Source organism: Falco rusticolus, chromosome 5, assembly GCF_015220075.1.
Source record: "Falco rusticolus isolate bFalRus1 chromosome 5, bFalRus1.pri, whole genome shotgun sequence".
NCBI lineage: Eukaryota > Metazoa > Chordata > Aves > Falconiformes > Falconidae > Falco > Falco rusticolus.
The window spans coordinates 68,982,642-69,007,531 of NC_051191.1; the positions used below are offsets into that span (position 1 = coordinate 68,982,642).

A 24,890-nucleotide genomic window follows, 5' to 3' on the forward strand; every position below is an offset into this window, starting at 1 on the left:
GTCACACGGGGCGGGCGGGCAGCCGGGGCCCCGCCCCCCGCAGCCGTAGCGCCGCCTCGCCGCGGCGGCCCCTCCTCAGGTGAGGGCCGGCACCGCCCCGCGCCCAGGTCGGAGCCCGGAAGCCCCGGGGCGCTGGCGGTGGCGGCGGGGCCATGGCGGTGCCGGGGACGCGGTGGCTGCCCCTGTTCCCTCTGCTTCTGCTCCTGCTCGTCATCGCCATCCCGCCCGCCGGTGCGGCCCTGCGGCTGCTGCTGGGCGCCGCGCCGCCCTTCACCTGCTCCCAGCCGGTAAGCGCGGCGGGGTGGTGGGCGCCTGGAGCCCGGTGGCGCCGGGCAGGGGCACGGGCAGGGGCCGGCGGCGTCCCCGCGGTGCCCGCAGCGGGCCAGGCCCGGCCGCAGGGATGGGGGGGCCGCTTTCCGCGCTGTCCCGCGCCGCCGACGGCCGAAGGGGCGGGGGGCGCGTTCCCGCGGGGCCCGGCCGGGGACGAGGAGCTGGCGGCGGCGGGAGGCCGGGAAGCCGGGGTGAGGGAGCGGCTTCCCGACTGGGGCGGCGCGGGTGTCAGCGTGGTCTCCCTCACCCGGGAACGGGTTTGTGGGGAGGGGGCGCGGTGCCCCCGGCTGGGGCCGGGGTCTGGGCCCGTTCCGCTCCCTCCCGAGCGGGGAGCGGAGGGGAGCGTGTTGCGGGGCAAACGCCCCGGAGCCAGGGCGCGGGGGCACGGCCCGGGCCGGCAGCGGGGGGGCCGTGCCTGGGGCCGCCTCCGAGCCCCCTTGGCCGGCCCCGGTGGCCTCGGCCCCGCCGCGGTCGGTGGCGGTTGCGGCCCGGCCGCAGCCTCAGCCAGGTGTCCGCTGCGCTGCTGGGTTAAGAGCCGGTACTTGGTTTTGAACGGTTTGGGGGCTTGGTTGTGGTTGATGTGGGCTGTACGCACTGTGTGCAACTGCGCTAACTTAACGTTAAACCAGAATTATGAGTACCACAGAGTTAGCCTGGCCGTGTGATTGCTGCCAGGAAACGCCTGCCACTGACATCTGTGAGGGGCCGTGGCTGGGGCTGAAATTTGCTTTTAAAACTGCCTGAAGTTACTGAGCAGGATGTGAGTCTTCGCTCATAGCAGAGATTGCCTAATGTACTCCATGTTTTAACCTCTTCCTTGCAGCCCAGAGGTTTTTAGGAGGAAGCAATGCATCTCTGCTGGAGCAGTAGATAAAAAAATACTGTATGTATTTGATACTTTGAATCAAAGGCAGATTTTGATTGCCTTTTTTCCCTGTGAAACCAGCTGGAGAAGATCCACATTAAGAGGTGCAGATGTGGTGTCTATATATACGAAGCGAACTAACCAACCTGAGCTAACTTTGGCACCCCAAAGTATGAACTCCTAGCTAGTCTCTCTCTCTCTGGGGGTTTGTTTGTGTAAGATACACGTAAAGAGTGTGTAGAAGGGGGAGGAAGTCTGGTTTTAATTTTGTTTCTGTTAACAGCGGTGCATGTGTGAACAGGATAACTGCCTTCTAAGCTAGACAGTTGTATATGTCGTGACGCACTCTCAGCAGTCTAGTGAAGGCAGCTAGTCAGATATAGTTGTAGGTATACATAAACCAAAACATGTCCTTTGGGATGAAAGCTTCTATATTATTTTCCTGTCCTTTGTCTATTCTGCCTCCTTTCCTAAAGTTTGACCGTTAACTTACCCCTGTTTTACCTGACCTCTGGTGTCTTCACTCCTATTTAAAAATACCACAAGAAAACAGACCACTTCTGCAATTTTACTTTAGGCTGGGCATTGTGGAGTACAAAATGCAAAGTCTTAGAAAAGGGGAAAGAAGACATTATAATATTGCTTAGGCATCTAACATAACCATGAGTATCCCAAACATTGTTAGTCACAGAGAGCTTGAAAGTAATACATCACAGAGTTTCTTTGAGTCCTCGAATGCTTGGACGTTGACTGACTTTCTCTTCCTGGCCGTAGCTCCTGTTTTTTAGGGAACGTGAACCACAGTAAGTTGATGGGGGGTTCACCAGTACATCACCAGCTTTCACTGAGGAAATCTGTTGCCCCACGCTCTGGTTGTACTCATAGATCAGTGAATTTGTAAGCCTGCTACTTTGGCCTTTTCTTTCAATGAGCCGTTTTCTAAAATGCAGACAAACTTAAGCCCATAAGCAACCTCTTTAGAAGCAATTGTGAAGCTGCTGACACATACATGGAAAAAGTACCATCAACTGACTTATGACAGTTGAAAACAATTTCCCCTTCCTTTTATCAGCTGCAGTGTTTTCAGGGGATGATTTGGTAACCCTTCCAATGAGTGACTGCAGTGTGGTTGAAAAGGGAAACTGTTGCTGAGCAGGGTTGGTAAGACCCACTTCCTTTTTGTAACCCACCACACTCACGCTGGTGTGGCTGAACTTGTAAGTAGGTCAGGGTGAGCAATAGCAGTTTTTTCAGCCAAAGTCTCACGTGGCAGAGGCTGTTTTGGAGGTGGAGTGGTGGAGGGGAAATGTAGGAAAGTGTTGTATCAGTACTGGTAGACACTGAGCATTTAGTTTCACTTTCACGTTAACTTATTAATGCTCACATCTTATTAAAATGCCAACAAATGCACTTAATGGGCCCTGTTCACCACCACTCCATCAAACCTGCTCAGCTGCAAGGCTGAATAGCACTGCTGCAAATCCAGTTCCTTCTAGTAACTATTGTTTGAATATGTCATCTGCAGGGAGGTGGAGTTCAGGGTGTTTTCTATGCACAGGTGAAGAACTTCCCACAGCTTAAATACCCATCCAGTTGTTCACCATCAAGTGTTTAATCACTGTGTTCAGTCATTGGGCTATAACTGTTTCCTGACATGGCACACCTCAGTGTCCTGAAGGAGTGCAGTGTTTATAACCCTGCTACCTTTAAGGGGCTGGATAGGTGTACATAGTTTGATCGTAGAAATCTAGTTTGCCAGCTTGATGGATATTCACTCAAAGTATCTGGAGAAGAATTGATGTAACATGTCTCATCAACATGAGCAATGGCAATGCATACGAGGAAGATTTTTTTTTTTTCTGGTCCTCCTTGACAGATGTGTTCATTTTGCCTTTTGTTATTGACTAACTTCTCTTTCCCCTCTGTGGCATAGTTTTGCTGTGTAGGATGTTACCATAAACCATGGTCACACTTAGTGCCACTAAAATATTTCCTGGACTTCTTGGTGTGAAAAGCATTGGTGACCAGAACTACCAGACATCAGCATAAAAAAGATTAGTGATCAAAACTACCAAAATGTGATAAAGAAAACTTTTAAACTGATTTTTGTGAAGAAACATCAAGTTTTGAGTTTGGATTCGAGTTTGCTGATAACTTATATGAGGGCAGGAGGAAAAACGTAGAAACTATAGAGAAAACAGCTTTAAAAAAAATCAAAGTAATTTTGTAAAAGATGGTTGTTTCCTAGCAGCCTTAAACAAATCAACTTTCTGCAGTTATTCCTATAATGTGTTCATGGCCTGTTTATCTTTCCTTCTTTTAACTAAGGAATCAGGAAAGGGAAACTGCAGTAAACTTCAAATATGCCAAGCCTCAGAAGATATGTAGAATGGCTTATAGGTGAGAGACAGATTTTGGAAAGCTGGAGCCCTTCCTGATCAGCAGCCGCTCTTTAAAGGAAAACTGGACGCTTGCCCAGCTCACGGCAGTTTTCTTGCTAGTTACCACAGCATCCTGCTGGGAAATCTTGGCCTCCTATTAATTTAATTGAATTGTTATGACATGGTGCTCTTAATCAGTTTCCTGTTTTCTTCAGATTCATATGATTCTCCATGGCATATGATCTGTTGGTTTTTTTTATGTCAAAAGCAAGAACAATCTTAGAAGAAAAGAGTGAATGAAATGTTGCTTAGTTTTCTGTGAAAATATGGCAAGTAAACAGTAAGAGTGACCGTGCCTGTCCTCTTCTGCTAATAATAGTTTTGGGCACCACCTCACAATCATCTTGTTCTCATATTTATCCCTCCCACGTCTGTAGCTTTGCTTGTTTGGCCTGAAAGGCAATAGGAAGCTGATGAGAAGAGAACATCTCAGTTTAAGCCCCTTCTGTAATAATGTGCAGAGAATGTTGCCTGGCTGTGGGCTCCATCTTCAGCTTTTCTGCAGAGCTCTTCATTTTTGTTCCTTCTCTTCCTGTTTGTCTACTTGTCTGTTGCATGTGGACTGACATGTCTCAGTTCTGTCAGTGCTTCTTACATGCTTCTAGCTCTATGTGGGTGAGCAGAAACAATCGTGGCTGTTAACTATTTCTATTGTATAATCTAAATTTGTGGTTGCTGAAGTAGGGAAACTAAGTTAAATACTTCTGCTGACCACAGCTTTGTTAATGCACTCTGAGCCAATGCATCAGATAAGGTTTTGGTTGGTTGGATATTTACAAGGGAAAACCAGCAAGTATTCCCCCTGGTGCTGAGGAGGTAGCAAATCTGGAAGTAGTTGACTTATTTTACTGAAAAAATGACTTTTCCTTTAAAGCTTCCTGGCTTTTGAATATCATTCTCTGGAGTTGCACTTTCTTGATATAAAAGTGTGCCTTCAGCTGCAGTCCAGCCCACCTGAGCAGTATCCAAAAAGGAGGTGAGGGTTTTCGTTGTAACTGCTTCCTAGGTATCCTTTGGGGTTGTTATATCTGCCTGCATCATGGCTTTATCTTTTCCTGTTATCTTTGCTTCCTTATGCCAATAGCAAGGACTTCCTGGCTGGATTAATTGTTGTTCTGGGCATTTTTGGCTCTTAGGTTATCCTTGTAGTGGTTTGGGAACTGGGAAGGGTGTGGACCAACAAGTGAGTTTGTTCAGGCTGATGTGTCGTGGGAGAATCCTTTCTGCCTTCTTGTGGTAAACCTGCTAAATTCATGACCAACTGGTGGCAGCTTAAAACAATCCAACATAGTCAGCTACACACAAAAAATGGTTACTGGCACAGCAGGTAAACAGGCTAGTGTGGAGTAGGAAAAAAGCGTGTGTAGGTAGCCCCTTGAAAATCCTGAGTGAGGTTGGGAAACAGTGAAAACACCAGAAAAACTATTGTTGTTTGTCCCTGTAGAAACCCGGTGCTGAAAGGTAAAAGATGTCTTAACTGTCAAGTTTCAGTTCTGAAACTGACTGATGGCTCCTGATTAAGCTCTTGGCTTTTTAATCAATATCGGAAAGGGCACAGCCTCATTGTTGCTGAGAACGTAATTGTGAACACTTTCCCTGGGACAATAGACCTGGAGGAAGAAAGAATCCATTTATAAGCTGTGCTGGTTCAATATTCATATTGATCATAAACCAAAAAAGGTGAGATGTAGCACTTAACCATGTCTTGTCTGCTAATAAACAGAAACACCAACACTCAAAGCAGATATTGCCTCTCCTCAGGTGAATAATGCCTTATAATTAAGGGCTTTATTGTGATGCAATTTACAATAATCGCTGATAACTGCAACAGGAGGAGGACAAAATGACTGAATATTAAGTCGTAGGTTTTAACAGAAGTTATTCAATTACAAACAAAACCCCATGGTTAGTAGCCTTTTGTTGTTGTTGCTTGTTGTGGGTTCACCCCATAACTCCACACAGCCACTCACTCTTTCCCTCAGTGGAACGAGGAGAGAATTGGAAGGGTAAAAGCAAGAAAATTTGTGGATTGAGATAAAAACAGTTTAAATAAAGCAAATGCTGTGTGTGCAAACAAAGCAAAATAAGGGATTCATTCACTACTTTCCATCAGCAGGCAGGTGTTCAGCCATCCACAGGAAAGCAGGGCTCAGTCACATATAATGGTTACTTGGGAAGACAACCACTGTAACTTCAGATGTCCCCTCTTCCTCCCCCCAGCTTCTATTGCTGTCACATGGTTTGGGGTATCCCTTCAGTCAGCTGGGGTCAGTGGTCCTGCCTGTGTCCACTGCACCCCTTTATACAAGGGGCATTGTCAGGCTAAGTAATTCACCTAAGAAAGCCTGATTAAGCATTTTGGAGTGTTAGGAGTAAATTTTTTTCATAACTTAATATGCTTTTCCATACTAGTTGTTAGAACTTTTTTTTTTAGTGATTGTTAGATAGTTAGGCGGGAACCTGATTTGGGAGGTACAAAACTGCAATAACATTTCTGTTAACTGTACTTGTAACCAGTTTTCCGTAAGTCTGATAGGATCTAAATACTCAATGGAGGATGTCTGCAAGTACCTCTTGCATGTCCTTACACAGTGACATTAAATTCATAGATTTAGTTTGCTCTTGGCTATGTTAGAGCTCCTCTGCCTTGCACAGGGCACCTGCTACACAGCTTTTGGGGCTGCTGATCTCAAGGTTTCTATCTAGCAAGACTCTGGGTGTTGCCAGAGTTGTCAGTGCCACAAGGTAGCACTGAAGCTGGGGATCCAACAGTGAGGTCAAAACTTTGGGAAGATCCAGAGCAAAGATGCGGGTAGAGGCAGGTGGTTTCTGCAAGTCACCTGCTTTCTTCCTTTCTCCCCTGACCCCCAGGTGTGAACAGAGTGGGTGAAGGAGAAGGAAGGGTTGTGTGTCACTGTTTATTCCCCTTCCTTCCTCATTTATAACATAAACTTTGATTAATAGTGAAAAGTAGTCGGAATATTTGTTCTGACTGTGGGATGTTGCCTTAGTCCTAACTTAGTGCACCAAAGGTGATTTCATTTTGAAAAATCAATGTTGCTAGCTTGCTGGTAGGAAAACAATTCTTCACCAAAGTTCAGTTCTCAGCCAAAGTGCTACATACATTTGTGTGTACTTAGGAGTTCAGGATGGCCAATAAGGCAGATACCTTCCTTTGACTGGCTTGAAGTGTTTCCTAAACAATAACAAAGTTGGTCAGTATTACATAGCTTAAGTGTTGCATGAATCCTTCTCAATATACCTATTGTCTTGAGTACATTTGTAGTATATTGGAGCGTGGTTGTGTTTCTTGTGAAGGGTGCCTGAAAACTGGATTTATACCTGTGTATTGTTTTGACTTGTGTAGCAAAAGCCTGGAAGAGATTTTTCAGGTTTTATTTTTTTTTATATAAGCATGAGAAGCTTAATGCTAAATCTGCCTGCTTTCGCTCAGGTTTGTCAGAACATAGATACATTAGTTGAAATGTGAGCATTAATGCCTGAAGTATTTTTTTCATAGTCACTGGAACTCTGCTTGTTTGTTTGAAATCAGTTGCTTGGCGCAGCTTGTGGTACCCGATTTCACCAATTGCTTATACTTTTTATTTCCCTCAAATAAGAGAAAGCTTATTAATTGATGTGATGTTTTGCCTTCACTAGGAATGCTTTAAAAGTAGGATGTAATTCTACCCTGTTACAAGCAGACAAAGGCCAGCACAGCTGTGAAAGAGCAGTGCCCACCTTCATCCTCATGTCTGGTGGCTTGTTCCCTACCTCTACCATACAAGCAGGAGCAGAGGTGCAGGAGGGCAGAAGATCTGTTTCACAGCTGACCTCCCTTCCTTCCCTTGAGGCTGCTTCAGGCTGTAGCCAGGTGCCCACATGGTCACACACATGCTTGTGCCAGCACAGGGCAAGCTGCAGTGCTGGTGTAAGTGAAGGGAGGTCTGGGGCTGTGCCTCTGGCAGTGATGCTGTCTTATGCCAACTCAGTGTCTGTGAACTTCAGCTTTCCGTGCCATGCTGGAGGGCATGTTCACTACCAAAAAGGCACGGCTGGCTTTCAAGCATGCGTTCCTGAAAATGCAAATACAACCTTGGATAGCAACAGCTACACAGCATTAATAAGCTAAGCCCCAAATACACTTGGAGTTTACCTTAATGAGTTGCAGAGAAGCTAAAAGCCCCACTGCCTTGCCTCCTCCACTGGAATGAATTATATTCTGGCAACAGTGTGACAATAACGTCCACCTTTATGTGTCAAGGTATAGGAAGTGACTGGGGGGAAACCTAACCCTCATCTTGATTTACGAAGTCAGTGAAAACTTCAGACTTCCTTGTCACTAGGACTTTGCATCATATTAACCAAGCAAGCTTACATGCTTTTTCCTGGTGACCATGAGGTCTTACAGTATAAACAATATATACCAGGGGGAAACCAGGCAGAGTCCACATAACTTCTGGACATGCTTAATTTAATTTAAAGAGAGTCTAATTCTGATATTTTTTTTCCTTCATGGGTTGCCTCTCAAATATATTTCTAGGGATAAAAATAACCATATCTGCTTTCAAGCCTGGCACTTATTAAATGTTGTCTTTTCCCCTGCCTGCTTCTTAATATGGCATAAGGAAAAAGACCAGCCGTAACTGATGTAACTTTCTGTTCAGGGGATGCCCTGCAGTAGGCAGCACATAAGGCAGTACTTCAGTGGCAAGCCTAGCTGCAGAGAGCTTGTGCTTCCAGTCAGGTGGGCTTAGACCTTGCAAGATTTGCCAGCATGATCACTGCTGGGCAGCAGTAACTTAAAGCATTTTTGCTTAAAAAAACATACCCATCTACTTCAAGCAGTCTCTCATGTCACACATTGGTTTCTGTTTTCACAGTCCTGGATCCTGGAAGTTTTTTTCTATCATCATCTTGCATTTTTGACTCTTCAATTTCTTTCTGCTGCGGCAACTACTGCTGTCACATATGCAGTTTCGGTGTGCACAGGTTTCATGCCCTGTGTCCTTTGGTTTTGTGATTAACAACTTTGTGCAATGTTTCCTGATGGTTCCAGTTTGTATGTATCACTATTCACTGAACTGTTTTCTTCCTACCACCAACCAGAAGCAAATTACTGTCAACCCAGTTTCTATTCTGAGTAATATTCTTGTTTCTTTTCCCCCACAGGATTTAAACTGCCTCGTAAGAAATAGTAAGTAACATTTTTCTCTTTTTTCATCAGATCATGCATTATTTTGTTTCAATCTGAGTTCACGCAACAAATTCTTCCTGCTAGAATCAGAGATGTAAAGTGAAGCACTGCTATCATGCCTTGCTTTGAGAGTGTGTGGTTTGATCCATAATCAGCTCCAGCTAAAACAAGAGTGGGAAGTTGTCTTTTTCAGGATAGAGTTTGGGGGTGGGTTGGATAGAACACAACCCAACTTGTTTAGTTTCTGTTTAAAGCTGGGATGGTCAGTTTATAAAGAAATGGGAATTTTAGGACAAATCTGTTAGTAAATGTTCATTACAAGCTATTATGTATGATAGTACTTGATGAAAAATTAATGTATGAACTAGAATAGAAAGGGCATAAAGGGGTGCAGCTGAGAGTGATGTAAATTATTTGGCATAAAGCCCAGTGAATTAACTAAATGATCTTAAAGGTCTTTTCTAACCTAAGTGAATCTATGAATTGGAAAAGGAAACTAGAGTTACTCGTAAGTCCCACTGAACAAATAGATTGGACCTATTAAGTGTAAGAGGTTGAGTCTTAGTGATGGCACACATCTGAAACACTTTAAGAACATTACCCGTAATTATGCTAAAGGAGACTGTTCTGCATTTGTCAGTTTGGTACGCAGAGGTGTCTGGACGGTGCTACAGAACTCCTTGGCCTTTCTTTGCAGTTGTTCTAAGCAGGCTCATTTCTGCTTCAGTGCCCAATCCTGTATCATACTGGCACAAGTATTTTTGTAGCTAGCCATGCTTGGCATGCCAGATTGGGGAGATAACTGCTGAAAATAATCAGATTTTAAACTTTTTTGGCAGGAGAGGGATTGGGTGGGATCAGATTGGATCATATACCCCACTGGCAGATGGCCATTGGAATACAGCTTGACAGCACAGCTAAGCCAAACTGCAGCTCTGCCATTAAAATGCTGCCTTATTTGAATATTTGGTTTAAATTTTGCTTTATGGTTTTTGTTATGGTTTTCTGCTATAGGGGAAAGATCAGTGGTTTTTTTAGTGCTTAGTACACTCTTTTCTGAAAGGTACTTTAATCTTACCAGGTTTTCTATAGATATTATTTGGTAGAATGAGCATTTGAGGATTGTCTAATTACTTCCTAAGCATAAAACTATGCTGTTACAAGAAGGGATAGTGCCCACTTTCTACTGTTCCCATCAATGACCCAGCAAAAAAGACTGAAAGTGTACTTTGGGGGTGGCCTAACTGTGCTATTTTTAATATGCTCTGATAAGTCAAATGTCTTACAAAAGTCTATCATGTCTGTCTAATGCCTGTCATACCCGATTTCATTTTCTGATTAATTACAGAACCAGTTTTCCCTAACACTGTGTTAACTAGCATAAATTATTTTTCTGTCCAGAAAGCTCATTAATTTAGAAAAAGCCTAACAGGCAGTTGTTTGAAGCTAAATTCAGATGCATAGGCAAATTAGAAGTAAGGCAGTTTTGAAACAAAGTAATAAACTATTGGAACAATTTCCCTGGGCAGCTTACAGACGTTATCATTGGAAGAATGGTCGGTCTTCTGACATCGGTCTGCTTCAGCAGTGAAGTATGTATGGGCTTGCAGCAGGAGATACTGAGTAAATTTACTTGACCTGTTTAGCCTGACTACATTGATTGTGGCAATTACTAATGGATTTTAAGGAAAAGAGGAAGTGTGAGTTCGTAATATTACAGAAAACTTAACCTGCTTGCTGAAAACTGCCTTTCTGAACTGTGAAGCAAGCAGTCTGTTACCCAGTTTTGCCCTCTTGAGTAACCCTGACCCAAAGGGCGGACCATAATTACAGTTAAGCAGAGCTTCCTCGGCCCTGCTTTAAATGCTGGTTTTCATTTGCTGGACAGGTACCTGCATGGAGGCAAGCTGGCTGCAGGTTACCACGTGGACTCCTTCTGCTCCAAGCAGTCTTCATGTCTCTTCTGACATTTTCCAACAGACAGATGGAAAACTGCTCCCTGTGCTTCGAATAGAATGGAAAGTGGCCACTGATGGTAAGTGGTGTTGTTTAATGTGAACGTGGAGCGGAGCAATTGGGTATGATCTAGTAAGGATATGGAGGAGAATTATGACTTGAAGTCTTTCACTGATCTAGTCATGAAAGCAAACCTTTGAAATCTGGGGGTTTGGCTGTTTCATGTTGTTTGGTTTGGGGGATGCTTTTTTATTTTTCTTAGTGATTGAAATGGGGCTTTGAGTGTGCTACGTATTCAAGAGTTTAAAATGTTTCCACTAGTATGGGGTAATGACATTTGAAATGGGAAAAGCAGGTAAAAATGGAATCAAGTGGCCCACAGCTTTACCACTGTAGTAAGGGGAGGAAGGAGGTTCACACTGCAAGCATCACCTTTTCAAGACATAGTAATGACTGCAGCAGTCTCGTGCAGGGGAATTGCATCTACAAACTGAAGAAATGAGAATTAATTTGAGAGTGCATAAATAACGTATACACTACTAACCTAGTGCAAGTTCCTCCCATTTCAGGTAATGTAGTCCTTGTAGCTTAGGTTTCCTGTATGCACATGTGTCTTGACAGAGGAATAATTGTCTCATTGCTTGGAGCCTAAATGAGGACCAGTAATTCACATTTTCTCACTGTACAAACTGTTTGTATATGGTGTTTCCCTTGTTTGCTTTTGTCCATGGTTTTGCACTGATTCAAGACAGACTTAAACACATTCATTTCTTCCTTCTGCAGGGCCTGTGTCTGAGGGCTATACAGAGTTGTTATTTCGGTATAGCTATAGTAATGTAGAAGCAGGTGTGACTCGGGTACCCAGTCATTTTCTGTAGCTATGGTTATAAACTTTCTCATTGGGACTGTCTGTACCAAAACAAAAGCATGTTTGCTTTGTTGCCCAAAGTGCACGAAGCAGCCTTGAGAGGCAGAGCTAAACACAACACTGAACCTATGGAACTGCCAGTGTGTCTGGAATTACGAAGTTGCCTTCTACTTTACCCCTTCATTTGCACAGATGGAGCTCTTGCCATGCAGGGCAACCCTTTAGCTGAAAGTGCTGTTAGTCAACCTGCACGTGCACTTTTTCATTGCTATCTTTGTGGGGATCCTCAGCACTTCAAAGGAGTAAGACTGTGACAAGACTAGGCATGGTAGTAATCTCTGTGGGGGTTGCAATCTCTAGATGTGCAGATGACATATCTCTCTGTCGCTGTGCCTGCAGCTAGCATCCAGTATCTCCAAGGGGCAGAGCTGGCTGTGATGCAAGTGAACAGCAATCAACAAATCTGCGCTCAGTTTGACTTCCAGAACAACTTGCCACTTCAGGTCCGTCCAGATGGAGGCCGGGTGAGTGCAAAGGGCTCCAAACTACTTTTTCTAGTCCATGGGTTTGTTTCTGCTTTCACTGCCCTATACAGTGAGGTTATTCATTTTATTTTTTTAAAAAAAGTACAAACTGGTTAAAAGAGTTGATGAAACAATAGATACTGGGCTTGAGACCTGCTGTTTCCAGTTTGTTTTACTTTTGTGTGTAACTGCATACAAGTTGCTTATCTTGGTTTCTCTTTCACTCTCCTGTTCCTTCAGGTTTTAAGAATTACTGCTCTCTGTGCCTAGCACGTGGCATCATTTTGGTTGTTGCTTAAAGCAAATAATTGTAGGAGGGTTTGTGTTCTGCTTGACAGCTGTGACATTTATAGCCTTTTTAACCCAACCCTTCCTTTTACTTCCACTTCTTTCTTGCACTCTCTTGCGGTGGAGGGAAGCACCAAGCTTGGGGGTGGTCCTTCAGCTTACACTCAGTCTAGGAAGCGCATCAGAAAAATGCTGAGCATCCACAGCTCCCTTTATGAACAATAGGAATCTGGAGTTCATTGCTTACCACACAGAATTTGGCCATAGTTAGCTTACCATCTGGAGCTAGTGTCTCTCCCAGAGTTTGCACAGTATTGCTGATGTGGAAAACAGTATAGATATAAGAAAATATGCATGGCATGGCCAGGTACAGACTATGTATGTATAAGTGCAATTTTAAATGCTTAGCACTTGCATAGCACTGGAAGATTCATACTAGACTCAAATTCCCATCTCAAAAACTACGTATTTTAGCCTAAATCTCCTTTTAGTTCAAAATGTAATTTAGTAGAAACTCCACACAGTTGTTTGGCATAAGACTGTTGTATATCAGCGTGAGGATTCCAAGGAATAACTACTTTTCTCCTTCCAAACAGAAGAATTTGGGACAGACCAAGGGACTGGTATACTTGAGTTCCATTGACTCTTTTTTTTTTTTTTTTTTTATAGTCAAGCTTCAGAAGAAGGGTGGGTCATATGGGATGAGCGAACACAGTGGAACAGGGCCAACTCAGCCGTTAGTTTCAATGCCTTTATAGAACAACATTCTCATTTTAAGTCCTTATGAATGCATTTTGTTTTCAGTGGAATTTCACTTTTGACCGTTTTGAAGTGGAACCTGGCCAGACTTACCACGTGACTGTCTACCACTTGCCCAAACTGAGTGTAGATGGAGACTACAATTGCAAGTCCATGTCTCTCACAATACCTGGTAAGAGATGCTCTAGCTCACTTAAGCCTTCCGCTTCGGACTGCGGTGGTTTGTAGATCTGTAAGTTGCAGGCTTTGTTCCAGACCAGATCCATGAACTGTGAGCGTGTTTGGCAATAAGCTGACAGTATTATAAAAACCTGTCGTCCTTTCTGAATATTGCTGTTTGGAAAGTCCATGGTGCTAGCCTTAGCTACAATACCCTTGCAGTATATATCCAAAATGCATATATCATTTGTGCTACAAGTCACCATCTGTCCAGAAGTTTATCAAATCTCTGCTTGGAATAAGGTGCATGTGGAGGAACTGTTCTGTGAAGGACAGACTCTTTGACTCTGGTTGACTATAGCGGATACATGGAAGACACTGCTATAAAATTTTGTATATGCTTTCTGGAAAGCTGGACAAAGCTTAGGACTTGGGCCTCTGATTTCTGAGAAATTGTGTTTGTAGTTTGTCAATAATTCTGCTACGGCTGTGGCTAAAGAGAAATTCATGGTTAAACCTGAAAACTCATATAGGTGCCCCTCTGAGGGGCTGTTTGAAAGTAAGTTACAGCTCCTGGATTTTGTTTCTGAAATGTTCATCAGGGGAGCAGGCACAAAGAAACTTCATCTACATGAATGGGGCTGTAGAGCAATCTTCCATGCTCTCTGCAGACTATCAGTGCTGGTTTTGCTCACCATGAGATCTTTCAAAGTTACCTTTCTGCTTGTGGAAGCTGGAAGTACAGGCCAGAATTTCCAGAGTGGAAGGAGTAAAGTTTGGCTTCTAATATTAAATCTTAAAGTTTGATTTGAAAGGCGCAGTTAGGCATAATTTACCAAGAAACTTGATAGAGCTGAGTGCCTGACCCTTTCTTGTGTACGTGAAAATTTTCCTATAACTAGAAATAATTTTTGTTGTTTTCCTCAAAGATGCTGAGCATCTGCAGTGCCCTCTGGCTGTGCTGCCTAGTTTATAAATACTTGGCACTCAATACAGAGCTTGAAAACTTGATCATAATTTTCTTCTTAACTTGCTTATAGTTGTCAATGTGACTTTGTAGTTACGGAGTGGCAATGTGGTCTGTCAGTCAATGTGAGCTGAAAAAGAAGGGGGCATTTGGTTTTCAGCCCTCTTATCCTTTCTTATACCTGTCATTCTTAAGAACTTCCTGTCTTTTATCCTCCACTGTTGTTCAGAAATCTAATGCATTGTGTCAAGCTCAGCAGTTGCAGGGAGCTTTGCTGATTAGAGATTACACGTGAATTACAGGGGCACTGTGAATTTTCAAACTTTGAAAGTTGGAAATCTAAGATACGGAATGTTTAAGCAGGGAGTTGTTCCTTTTCCTTTGTCCAAACCCTGGAGGAGAAACATAGTTTAAGCTGTAATCCCACATTGCTAAATGTTGAATGTGTAACTCTGGATTTGACTCCGAAGAAAGTCCCAAAGAACAGGACCAATCTGTTAAATGAAGCAAAGAGAATTATAAACTGTGAAGTGTGTTTTGTGATCAAGAAAGATTCCAGCCTCCTGGTCCTCCTGGGGCAGAATGCTTTCAGAGGAATCTATTGTAGTGGCATGATTACAAGGTCCAAAGGTCAATATGAAGTTTTAATTCCACTGTGACCCTCTTGGCTCAAGTCTTAAAGTAGCAAGGGTTGTTAAATATTACTGCTGTAAGTATTGTATGTTTTCAGTCTTTCTTATTAGTAATCTTGGTTCTGGGGGGAAAAAAACCCACCTTAACATCAGTGGAGGGGCTAGTTTATACACTGGAAACCAGTACTATTCTGCTGCAGAATTTTGCTGCTGCTTTGGATCAAAGATCTCTACTGACCCAGGAGGGCTTGGTTAGGTGTCTGGCTTCTGGTAAGGTAAATGGAGATTTTTTCTGAAGTGGAAGTGTAACATTCCTGACTACTCACTGATGGTCTTTTTTGCAGACTGCAAGGACTCTCTGATGAAAAGAACCATCCCATGTATAAAGACAGGTAAAAAAAAAATTGTTTGAGTTATGTAGACATGGGTGCTCTGAAATATTTCTGACAGCTGAGAAACTTGAGAATATCTGCACTACTTCCAGGCAGCTTGTGGGAGCCCAGGATCCAAGGTAAAAGTCTAGATGATACAACTCTGCTTGTGAGCTTTAACCCGTGGATGGAATCAGCCCGATACCAAATTCATGTGGCCAGTTTTCTGAATGAGAAGAAGTGTAAAATGATCACACGTGATTTCATTGAGGTAATTGCTTTCCTAAATGATAACCCATGTGGTAATTTAGACAAACATTTATTTAATAGTTGTTAAACAAGGACTTGAACCATTATATTGGAGATGTAACAAATGCACTTGAACAGCAATTTCCAAGATTATTTTCACAGATCTTTAATTGCCTTTGGAAAGAGGAACTTTTATTTCAGGAATTTGGTCAATAAAAGATCAAAAAGAGGTTTTATAATGCATGGAGCAGTCTGTAAACATCTGCAAAGATAACCAAAATTTGATATTTAACTATCTGGGCTTTATTACCTTTGTCAAGACAATGCCTGGGGGATAAGGCTAAATCAATCAACCAAAACTGAGGTGCAAAGTTTCAATAAATTGAGTAGTTCATCAAACGTGATGGGGAGGTTAATTAAATTTTTTAGATCATGAATGAGTGATTTTCTAATAATGTTGCAATCAAACTGAGAATAAATTCCTGTAGGTCTTACAGCCGGTGTTGTGGAGAAGTTCAAAGTAGATCCAGAGTGTCTTCTGATGTAAGAAATGTTCCCCTTCAGGCATCTGAGGGAGGAGAAATGCTGAATGCTTAGGACACACCGCCCTTCCTTGGGCAAGGGGAGATATATTGGCATTCATTTATTTAATCTTTCCATTCCTTCCACACTTAAAACCCTTCATACTGCATGCACTGGTATGATACAACTTATTACTGGCACAGCAAGTACAGCTGTGTGCATATTTTCTTGGTAGAGGGGAATATACCTCACTTTGGAGTATGTATCTGCTAGTCATTGTAAAGACTAGATTTAGATTATGGTGATACTGATTGTATGTAGCAGGTAACAAGGGCAACTTGCTTGTTCTAGTGTCAGAAGCAGCAGTGTTGACAGCTGTTTTTAATTAAATGAGAAAGGTTGTTAATGTTTACACATTAAATAAGTGAAGACATTTACATTAAGAAACTGTAAGTTTAAGTTAACGCATTTGAAGTTATATGATGTACTTCTTTAATTGTTTCCTGTTACCTGTGCAGCTTTAGCCTGCTGTCTTAACTGTATTACCATGTCCATCACACAAGATGTGCTGTGATGCTGGCTAGACCATTTATCCATTTTGTTCTCTGTGGACTTCTTGTTCCAGGAAAAAAAAAAATCTGCTTCTTTGGGCTACTCTGTATTCTCATATCAACTCCTTTTCTTTAATCCTGCTTTCATCTGGTTTTCTTCCTTTATAACTTGAATCTAATTTCTGCAGGATGGACTACAACAGCAAGTGAATGTCACAATCAAAATAGAGAAGAACATAAGAGCTTGCTGCAATTACAAAATACAGGTAGTGTCTCAGTGTTGTCCCTGTGTCCTTCCTTCACCACAAGGTGTTGAGCAGTTTAGGAAGGTTATGGGGTTTTGCACAGTGTTTTGTTCTGAGATTGGCTAATCTCTAATTATTTGCATCATGAAAACAATGATTATGGCTGAAAACTATTTTTTTTATAGGTATTCTATGCAGACAGTGGCTTTTCCTTAGTACAGGGTTGCCAAGTCAGAGACCATGGAATGAGAATGGCAAGTGTTCAGCCTCAGGAGCTCACTGCTGCCTTAATATATAATGCAAGAATTCTGTGTCGCTGTGCAAGGCTTGTCAAGGCAGGGGGAAAGTAAGGTGGGGAGCAGAATTGCTTTTAAGAATAGCTTCTGTTTTCTGAATTTTTCAACTGCAGATTCAGCCATTCTTTGCGAACTGTGGCACAGACTGTCTGAGACACTCTGCTTTCATCCCATGTTCACCAGCTCCAAGTGAGAACTGCTTTTCTGTAAATTAGATTCCCATTGTCGTACGGATCAGAGCTGAATTTTTAATGTTACTCTTGTCTTTTGCAGGTGCAGACCCATCAGGTAAGAAGTTCTTCCAATACTCTGAATCTTTTTTTGCTGCTCTTTTACCGTTATGTAGAATAACAAATGATCCTCCCTGGGAACAAACCAATAGGCAGGAAATGTCCCCTTTTAACACTGAGTTCAGAATGAATTTTAAGTTACTTCATGATTTAATGAGGCAAGTATTTGTATGCAGTGTGAACCTTAGAGCAGGTTTTTGTAGAGCTACTTCACTTGCATAAAATTCTTTGAGGAACAGTTTTGACAAGAAGAGTCTTAATATAAAATACTTTCTGTCACTTTGCTCAGTGTTAAAACATTTGCATAATACCAAGCAGCTTTTGGAGATAACAGCTTGCATATATTCATTTTTATGAATGTCAAGATAAATCATGTGCATAACTGTTTGCTGGTGGGTTTTTTTTGCTGCAACACCTGTAAGGAGCTAGTTTGCCCAAGATTTAAAAAAAAAAAAAGCATCACCCAAATTGGTGATTTTATTTATATTTTTTTTAAGATGGATTACATGAACAGGCAGGACATGGGTAGCATGCCTGTCAAAGCTGGATAAACATTGCTGTTTAGAGGAAGGTTATTGATCTGTGTGTTCAGTGTGCTGCACATACGGTTCTTTGTGGAGCAAGTTTATGGTGTAGAGCATCATCATGGAAGTGGGAATTCATTTTGAGAAGTGGCTGTGGTATGTTGTAAAGGGGAAGTGCTGGACTACCCATGGTTTTGGGCAGAGCCAGGGTCCTTCTCCCTTGGCCTCTGCTGCTCAAGAAACTTCTGTTTTTCAGTGAAACTGTTATTTGTGTAAAGCAATGTCTGAGCACTGTTTTTGTACTCCAGGCGATATGATTATATGGCTTTACTGGTGCATCACTGGGATCTGTGTGTTACTGGTGGGATCAGTCATAGCAGGTGTGATTTGTATGACCAAAAAACGAGCAGGTAAGACTCAAACCAGCTAGGAAGAAAAGATTCAATGTTAAAATATATTTTTCCTACTTCTGTACCTATTCCTACTACTGTTTTCTTCCTTGCTGTTCTGATGTCTTCCCACTGAGCTAATTCCTACATAAATACCTTCTGTTTTACATCATAGGACTTGTAACATCCTAATACCATCCATCTAGTTAAGTAAAGCCTTCCATGGGTTATGCCATCTGATACTCCATTTTCATAGTGCTTCAGAGCTCATGAAGCAGGGAAAAAGGAACTTCATAATTCAGTGTTGTTTCCTGCAGATTGCTATAGATATCTTTTCATTTATTGTTCTCCTGCATTGGGTAAGAGTTTTGCAGGACAGAATCTTCCTGTTTGTCCTCTACAAAATTCATTTTTACACAATTTTTGAGCTTAAATAATGTTTTTCAATTAATGTGGAAGAAGAAAAACATGGCACAGAGGTTGACATTGAGCAGGTTGGAAAATTGGGTACTTAAGGACTAATTCCTAGGGGGTTTTGTGCTGCAAACATGAGACAGTTGTCATAGAGAAACTGCAGCTTGCCGGGATATTTTTTTTACCCGAGAGGAGGAGTAATTGGAAATCTGGAAAATTTCTTAACATCAAACTTAGCTATAAGGTGCAGCTAGGGACATTTTAGTCACGTCTTCAGAGAAGCCTCTTTAAAAAAAGCTATTTTTAAAATATCCTCCTCTCTTTAAGGAGAGGTAGCAAAACAATTGGGGGTTCTGTACTTCTTGAGACTGGCCAGATCTGGGGAAGATGGAGAAAACTGGGTTTGAGTGCATTCCTTCTCCTCTCAAAGGAAAAATATAGTGCAGTACACAGCAGAATTGGCAGTAGAAGAGTCTTCATTCATTTAGTATATATATTTTTCATTACGCTTCTCCCTCCCCATGGTTTTATCCCTGCATAGTTAAAGATTATGGGGTTTTTTTAACCTAATCTTTGGAAGGTGTTGTCATTTTAAGGGTTTAATCTTACTTCATGTTTTCAGAACTGACAGTGACTTTCTCTCCCTTCCAGGACACCTGCGAGGGAAATGCAACCACAATGATTTGCAAACTGGTAAGATGTCCTGCCTGTGTTTTATCAGACAAATGTAATGCTCTCTGGAAGTCTCACACAATTGTCCAGAAGGGGCTTTCATAGGCTTTACTACTTTGTAGGTGCTTCCTAAAACTAAGAGGTAGCCTTAGGATCTTCCTGTTTAACTAGAAAAAACTTTGCATGTGGAATTTGGAATGCTGTATTTGCCAGACAGGGCACAAATGCTTGGTAAAGTGGTGAGGCTTTTGACCCAGCTGAGACTGCACTGGCAAAAGAACGTTTGTTAATCATCTAAACAATAGCAATAGGAGATTGTTTTGGGGTGGTTGCACTCGGCTCTCCAGCAGATGATATAGCAACATTTGTAAGCCTCTTGAAGCTGGTGCGTTGTTGGATGGTTCAGGGCATTTCACCACACAAAAACAAGGCATTATTATAAATCACAGATCTACTGTCTGGACTTTCATATTAAATTTATACAATGAGATGTTGTCGGCATGTGTTGCCAAAACAGCTTCAAAACCAGTAGTTGCTAGAATCTTTTGTTAATATTCTCCTATGTTGATTGCTGCTGAGTTGCGGCATTACAGTGTTGGGAATGCAGCTGGGATTACTATTTTTCTGTCTTCCAGCAGCACCATACACCAACCTTCCTCTGCCACCCCTGAAGCCCCGAAAGGTTTGGATTGTGTACTCTGCTGATCACCTGCTGTACGTGGATGTGGTGCTGAAGTTTGCAGAGTTCCTGATGACAGTCTGTGGCACTGCTGTAGCCTTAGATCTGCTAGAAGATCATCAGATTTCAGAGTTAGGGGCGTTACCCTGGCTTACTCGACAGAAGAAGGAAATGGAAGATCTGTCTTCAAAGATCATCATCTTATGTTCACGGGGCACCCAGGCCAAATGGCAGGCCATGCTTGGGAGTGAGCCTGTGTGTCTCAAGCAAGATCAGCAAAAGCCAATGGGAGACCTGTTCACCCCAGCCTTGAATTTGATCCTACCAGACTTCAAGAAGCCAGCCTGTTTTGGAATGTATATAGTCTGCTATTTTGAGGGAATAAGTAGTGAGAAAGATATACCTGATCTGTTCAACGTCACATCCAGGTACCAACTGATGGACAAGTTTGAGGATATTTATTTTCGGATTCAGGATTTGGAGAAGTTTGAACCTGGGCGCATCCATCGAATCCAGGAAATCACAGCTGAAAATTACATCGATACCCCTAGTGGGAGGAAGTTGAAAGAGGCAGTACAAAAGTTCAAGAACTGGCAGACTGAGCACCCAGACTGGTTTGAGAGAGAAACCATCTGCCTGGATAATGATGAAGAGTTGCAGTCCCAAAACAGAGAGAGCCAGGTGGATTCATTGCTACATGAACCAGGTGGAATTGTGAAACACCAGCTGCACCTACGGGAGCCTGACCCTAATGGCTATGTCATCAACCTCCACATGCATGAAGGTGAAAGCAGAGGCTGTAAACTGCAGCCTCAATTTAATTCATGTGGGGATCCAACTTATCAGACTATGGTCCTTCCTGTGGATGAGGCTCCTCTAGTTCAGGTAGTGGAACCAGTCTCTTCCACAGAAGATGGAAATATACTTGGTCATCATGTGCTGAGTAATGAGGACTGTATGGAAGGAGTTCCTCTTCTGGAAACAAGCTTTCCAATGAGGAATGTCGTCCTCCACAATGACTCTGAAGTTTCAGCAATAGATGACCAGGGTCCTGCAAACCTCTTAGGTGAACTGAGACACCATCTGAATGGACTCATGTACTCTCTTTATCAGCAGAGTGTCATTCCTTCAGAGCGATCTCTCTGCCAAGAGGAGGCGGGCAAGCAACACCAGTTGGTCTTTGATGACCAATGCAAAGACCAAAGACAGTCAGTGCAGTCGGACCAGGGCTACATCTCTAGATGTTCTCCTCTGCCACCTGATGACCTTGTGGAGGAGGTGGAAGAGGAGGAGGAGGAAGAGGATCAGGAAAAACAGGTGGTCTTCAATGAACTCTCTCCAGAGGTCTTGAACAGTCTAAAGAGCCTCCAGCGGCAGCTGTTTTTCCAGGATGTTCAACAGAGCTCTGACTGGGGGTGTCCAGCTGAGGTGGTGGATGTTGGCCAATCTTTGGAGGATTGTTAGGCTCTGTCTAGGACGTGCTCCATTTGAAATACAGGGATGGAAGGTGGTACCCTACACAGTGCTGAAACTGCATTTCCAACACCGCCCTTGTCCTTGTATTATAAATTACTTACTGGGCGGATCTTCCTGTCTGCTGCTAGGAGGCAGGATTGCCCAGTAGACTGGTAAGGCTGCTTCTAGTCTCTGTGGAGAGCAGTAGTGACTATTAGCCACCCCCGTGAAAGAACAGGCAGCAGTTCTGTTCCTTGGGAAAATGTATTACGTTGAGTCCTCACCGATGGAGGTCAGAAGAACTACCGTGGCTCATCCACTTGTGCCTTCCAGCTGTACGGATTCTATTGCACTGGATAGAAGTCATGCCCAGGGTTTGGGAAGCAGATATGCGGCAAAATGTGTTGCCATTTTAATACACGTTAAATATTTTGTTGAAAGTACTGTGTTAAAGATGTGCCTTAAACTTCAGTTAGGTTAGGGCTGTCTCTACCTGGTCGATATATGTATCTGGAGATTTTTTTTTCTCTTGCCACTCATTCGTTTGCAACTGCATTTCCATGGCCGTTCAGGAAATCAAGTGGAGTAACTGAACAGATAGTTGGATAAACTTTTAAATTGGGAGTCTCCATAATTCTCCCTACGGGGAGGTACATGCTTGAAAACCAGCAAGAGGAGGAAAAGGGAGAAGGGGATGGTGGACCAAAAAATGGGATTCAGGCTCATAATACAATTACAAGAAGAATCTGGGGCTGAATCAGGAGAATTACTGAATCAGGTGAATCTGGTGTATTCTATAACACACTGCTGCAGTGCTGTTTGCTTTTGGATATCTTAACACTAGGAAGACTCCAATTGAAGATGTAGATGGTGACCACAATTAAGGAAATGAAAGACTTTTGGTGGAGAAAAAAAGTGTAGCTTCAGTAGATGCTGGTTTAGAGTGGAGACTATAACTGAATTAGGGGAGGCTGAGCTAAAACAAGTATAAGATGTACTTATGTGGGTATAAACTCAAGTTCAGGGTAACCATTGTGAAATACTTAATAGACTGAGTTCATCTTCCAGGAGCAGTGATGGTAACTCTTATCAGTTCCAGTGTTTTTTAAAAAACGGGGTTTGATGCAGTAGAAAAAATTATTCCCTGCAAGTGACTACATGTTGGCCTGTGTAGCACCAACGGGGTAGCAGATTAGTTGGGGCTGGTGTTTACCCTGTTTGTTACCAGGATTTCTTCAGTCCAGCCCACTGGATAACAGCCTGTGAGATACAAATACATCCAGGCCTTTCTCCTTTGTGTTCAGACAAGCTTGTCATCTTCCTGTCCTTCTAAGTTTACTTGTCAAAAATCTTAAGATAATTTTGTTTCAGCTGTTTAAAGACCTGGTACCTCAGAAGATAATCTGTTCTTTTGACTTGCAACCCATATTGTATTATGTATATTTTATAATTGTATTTGTTAATATCTTGTTTTGTTCCTTAAATTAAAAAGCAAGAATACTTTTTGGCTATATTTACTTAAACACTTTTACATCCTCAGTTCTGCCTAACTCCTTATGTTAGTATTTCTTACAGCAATCTGAGGCAAAACTGAGAGCCAGAACTGAACTGGCTGACATGTCAAAAGATTCCTGCAAAGTGTTGCAGCTGTAACCCGTTGCGCTGGATACAGCTGAGGGCCCTCACGTGTGGGAAGTGCATGGTCCTTCAAAATGGGTGTTGAAGAGGGGATGTTTGTAATTTCTGTGCAGGACTGCTCAGTGAGGCAGGACTGTTAAGACAGCTTGCTCTCTCTGTGGTCTCTAAGACTAACAAAGGGACAGCCCCTGCGCGGACCCAGGTGTAAGACTGGGTGCCACCTTTGTTTCCTGTCTGTGCAGGACCTAACCCACCAGGAGCTGAGCAAGAGGCAGCTGTGATCTCGGTGCTTCTCCAGTGAGAACCCATTTCTCAGATTATGTGAATAACTGTCATCTTGATGATCCCACTTAAAAGTTTCTTCTATCTTACAACAATTAACATGTAAATCTGATATTTTTTTCCCCCCCTATGAGCCTTTTTAAAGTGGTATGAATGACTATAAATCATTTAAATAGGAAGCTCAGAAGCGTTATCTGGATTTTCTTGCCTTAGTAACTCCCTTCTTAAATAACTCCCTTGATGCTACAGCTTTCAGAATTCACTTTCACAAGAAGTTTGTTGCAGGGGAAAGATCCAGACACTATTTTAGCAGTCTACTATGAGGAAATCAGGTAACTTTAATGCATCTGTTGGTCCCTGATGGAAAAACCGAATAGCCCAGCAACACCCAAAGGAGGCAAAAAAGAGCAAAATCAGTCGCAAGTTTCTAATTTTATTGTGACAATCTTGCTTTTTAAAAAATACAAGTTCTGATTAATGCCTGGGGGATGCCAAGTGTCTGTTGGCCACAGGCCTTATCTCTTACCAGTTTCCCCTCCTGGGAGTAGTCATCTCTCTTGTCAGGATAGCAAACAGAGAGCAGTAAAATGCTAAATAGCTGAGTTGCGTTATACAAAGCTTGTAACAGAATCCCAAGGGACATATTTCTTACTATGGCACAACTTCATTTAGCAAAGTGTTACTGACCTGGACCAGTAATTTAAGATTGGCAGAGCATACAGTAGGTATGCAAGGTGCATCGGGTGAGGTATTGTTTGCACTTTAATGGTACCACTCTTTCTTTCCTGCAAATGGATCTATTATGCTGTAGAAGGGTTTAAATACAAGTGAGAGCTCAATTACCAAAAGAGAAGAGAATTCAAAAGGAGAAGCAGGCTTATAAACAAGACATTGAAGAGCTTTAAATGTTTCTCTGTAGTAATTGAAGTGCTGCCCTTTTAGTTGCAAGGGGGCTTCTGTACAGCCAGCTCCTACGAGAGCTTTGTACTCTCTGAACAGCACATTTACTAACAACCTAGAAACCGTGGCACTACGAAGAACCACTTTTTCTACAAAGGAATACTATGCAACAGAAGCATCGTTTTGCAGGGTCATCTGTCTCAGGCAACCTTTGCATCCATGGACAAGTTTGAACTGTAATTTCACTGTGAATGGTTTAAATATACTATGGCTAAATAATTTTCAAATATGCCATTTTCTCAATAATGTCCTAACTGGAAAAAGGCACTACTCACTGTTGAAACAGCAACTTTGTTATGTGTAATGGAGGGGTACTGAAGCAAGGTTTGTTAGTAATTCTGCTGTGATTCTTCTAGTGTCAACTATG

The 24,890-nt window shown here is 42.6% G+C and overlaps 1 protein-coding gene across 2 annotated transcripts; it reads left to right on the forward strand.

The window, feature by feature from the left end:
• Positions 1-14: 14 nt before the first annotated feature.
• On the forward strand, positions 15-23,146 carry IL17RA (interleukin 17 receptor A). 2 transcript variants are annotated; one of them, XM_037389183.1, is made up of 13 exons: positions 15-287; positions 8,809-8,833; positions 10,722-10,868; positions 12,057-12,181; positions 13,274-13,400; positions 15,331-15,378; positions 15,471-15,628; positions 16,868-16,945; positions 17,334-17,409; positions 17,494-17,508; positions 18,343-18,444; positions 19,489-19,530; positions 20,148-23,146. In XM_037389183.1, the coding sequence occupies exons 1-13, from the start codon at positions 153-155 to the stop codon at positions 21,650-21,652; spliced, it is 2,583 nt and encodes an 860-aa protein (XP_037245080.1). In that variant the 5' UTR covers positions 15-152; the 3' UTR covers positions 21,653-23,146. The 2 variants fall into 2 exon arrangements, with proteins under 2 accessions (XP_037245080.1, XP_037245079.1); XM_037389182.1 differs by having other exon boundaries at positions 59-287; positions 20,145-23,146.
• The last annotated feature ends 1,744 nt before the right edge of the window (positions 23,147-24,890 follow it).

Coding starts and splice junctions, on each gene's coding strand:
- IL17RA (XM_037389182.1), top strand. CDS start 153: ATGGCGGTGCCGGGGACGCGGTGGCTGCCCCTGTTCCCTCTGCTTCTG. Junction 16,946..17,333: donor GCTGCAATTACAAAATACAG/GTAGTGTCTCAG, acceptor TTTCAACTGCAG/ATTCAGCCATTCTTTGCGAA. Junction 18,445..19,488: donor TATGACCAAAAAACGAGCAG/GTAAGACTCAAA, acceptor TCTCCCTTCCAG/GACACCTGCGAGGGAAATGC.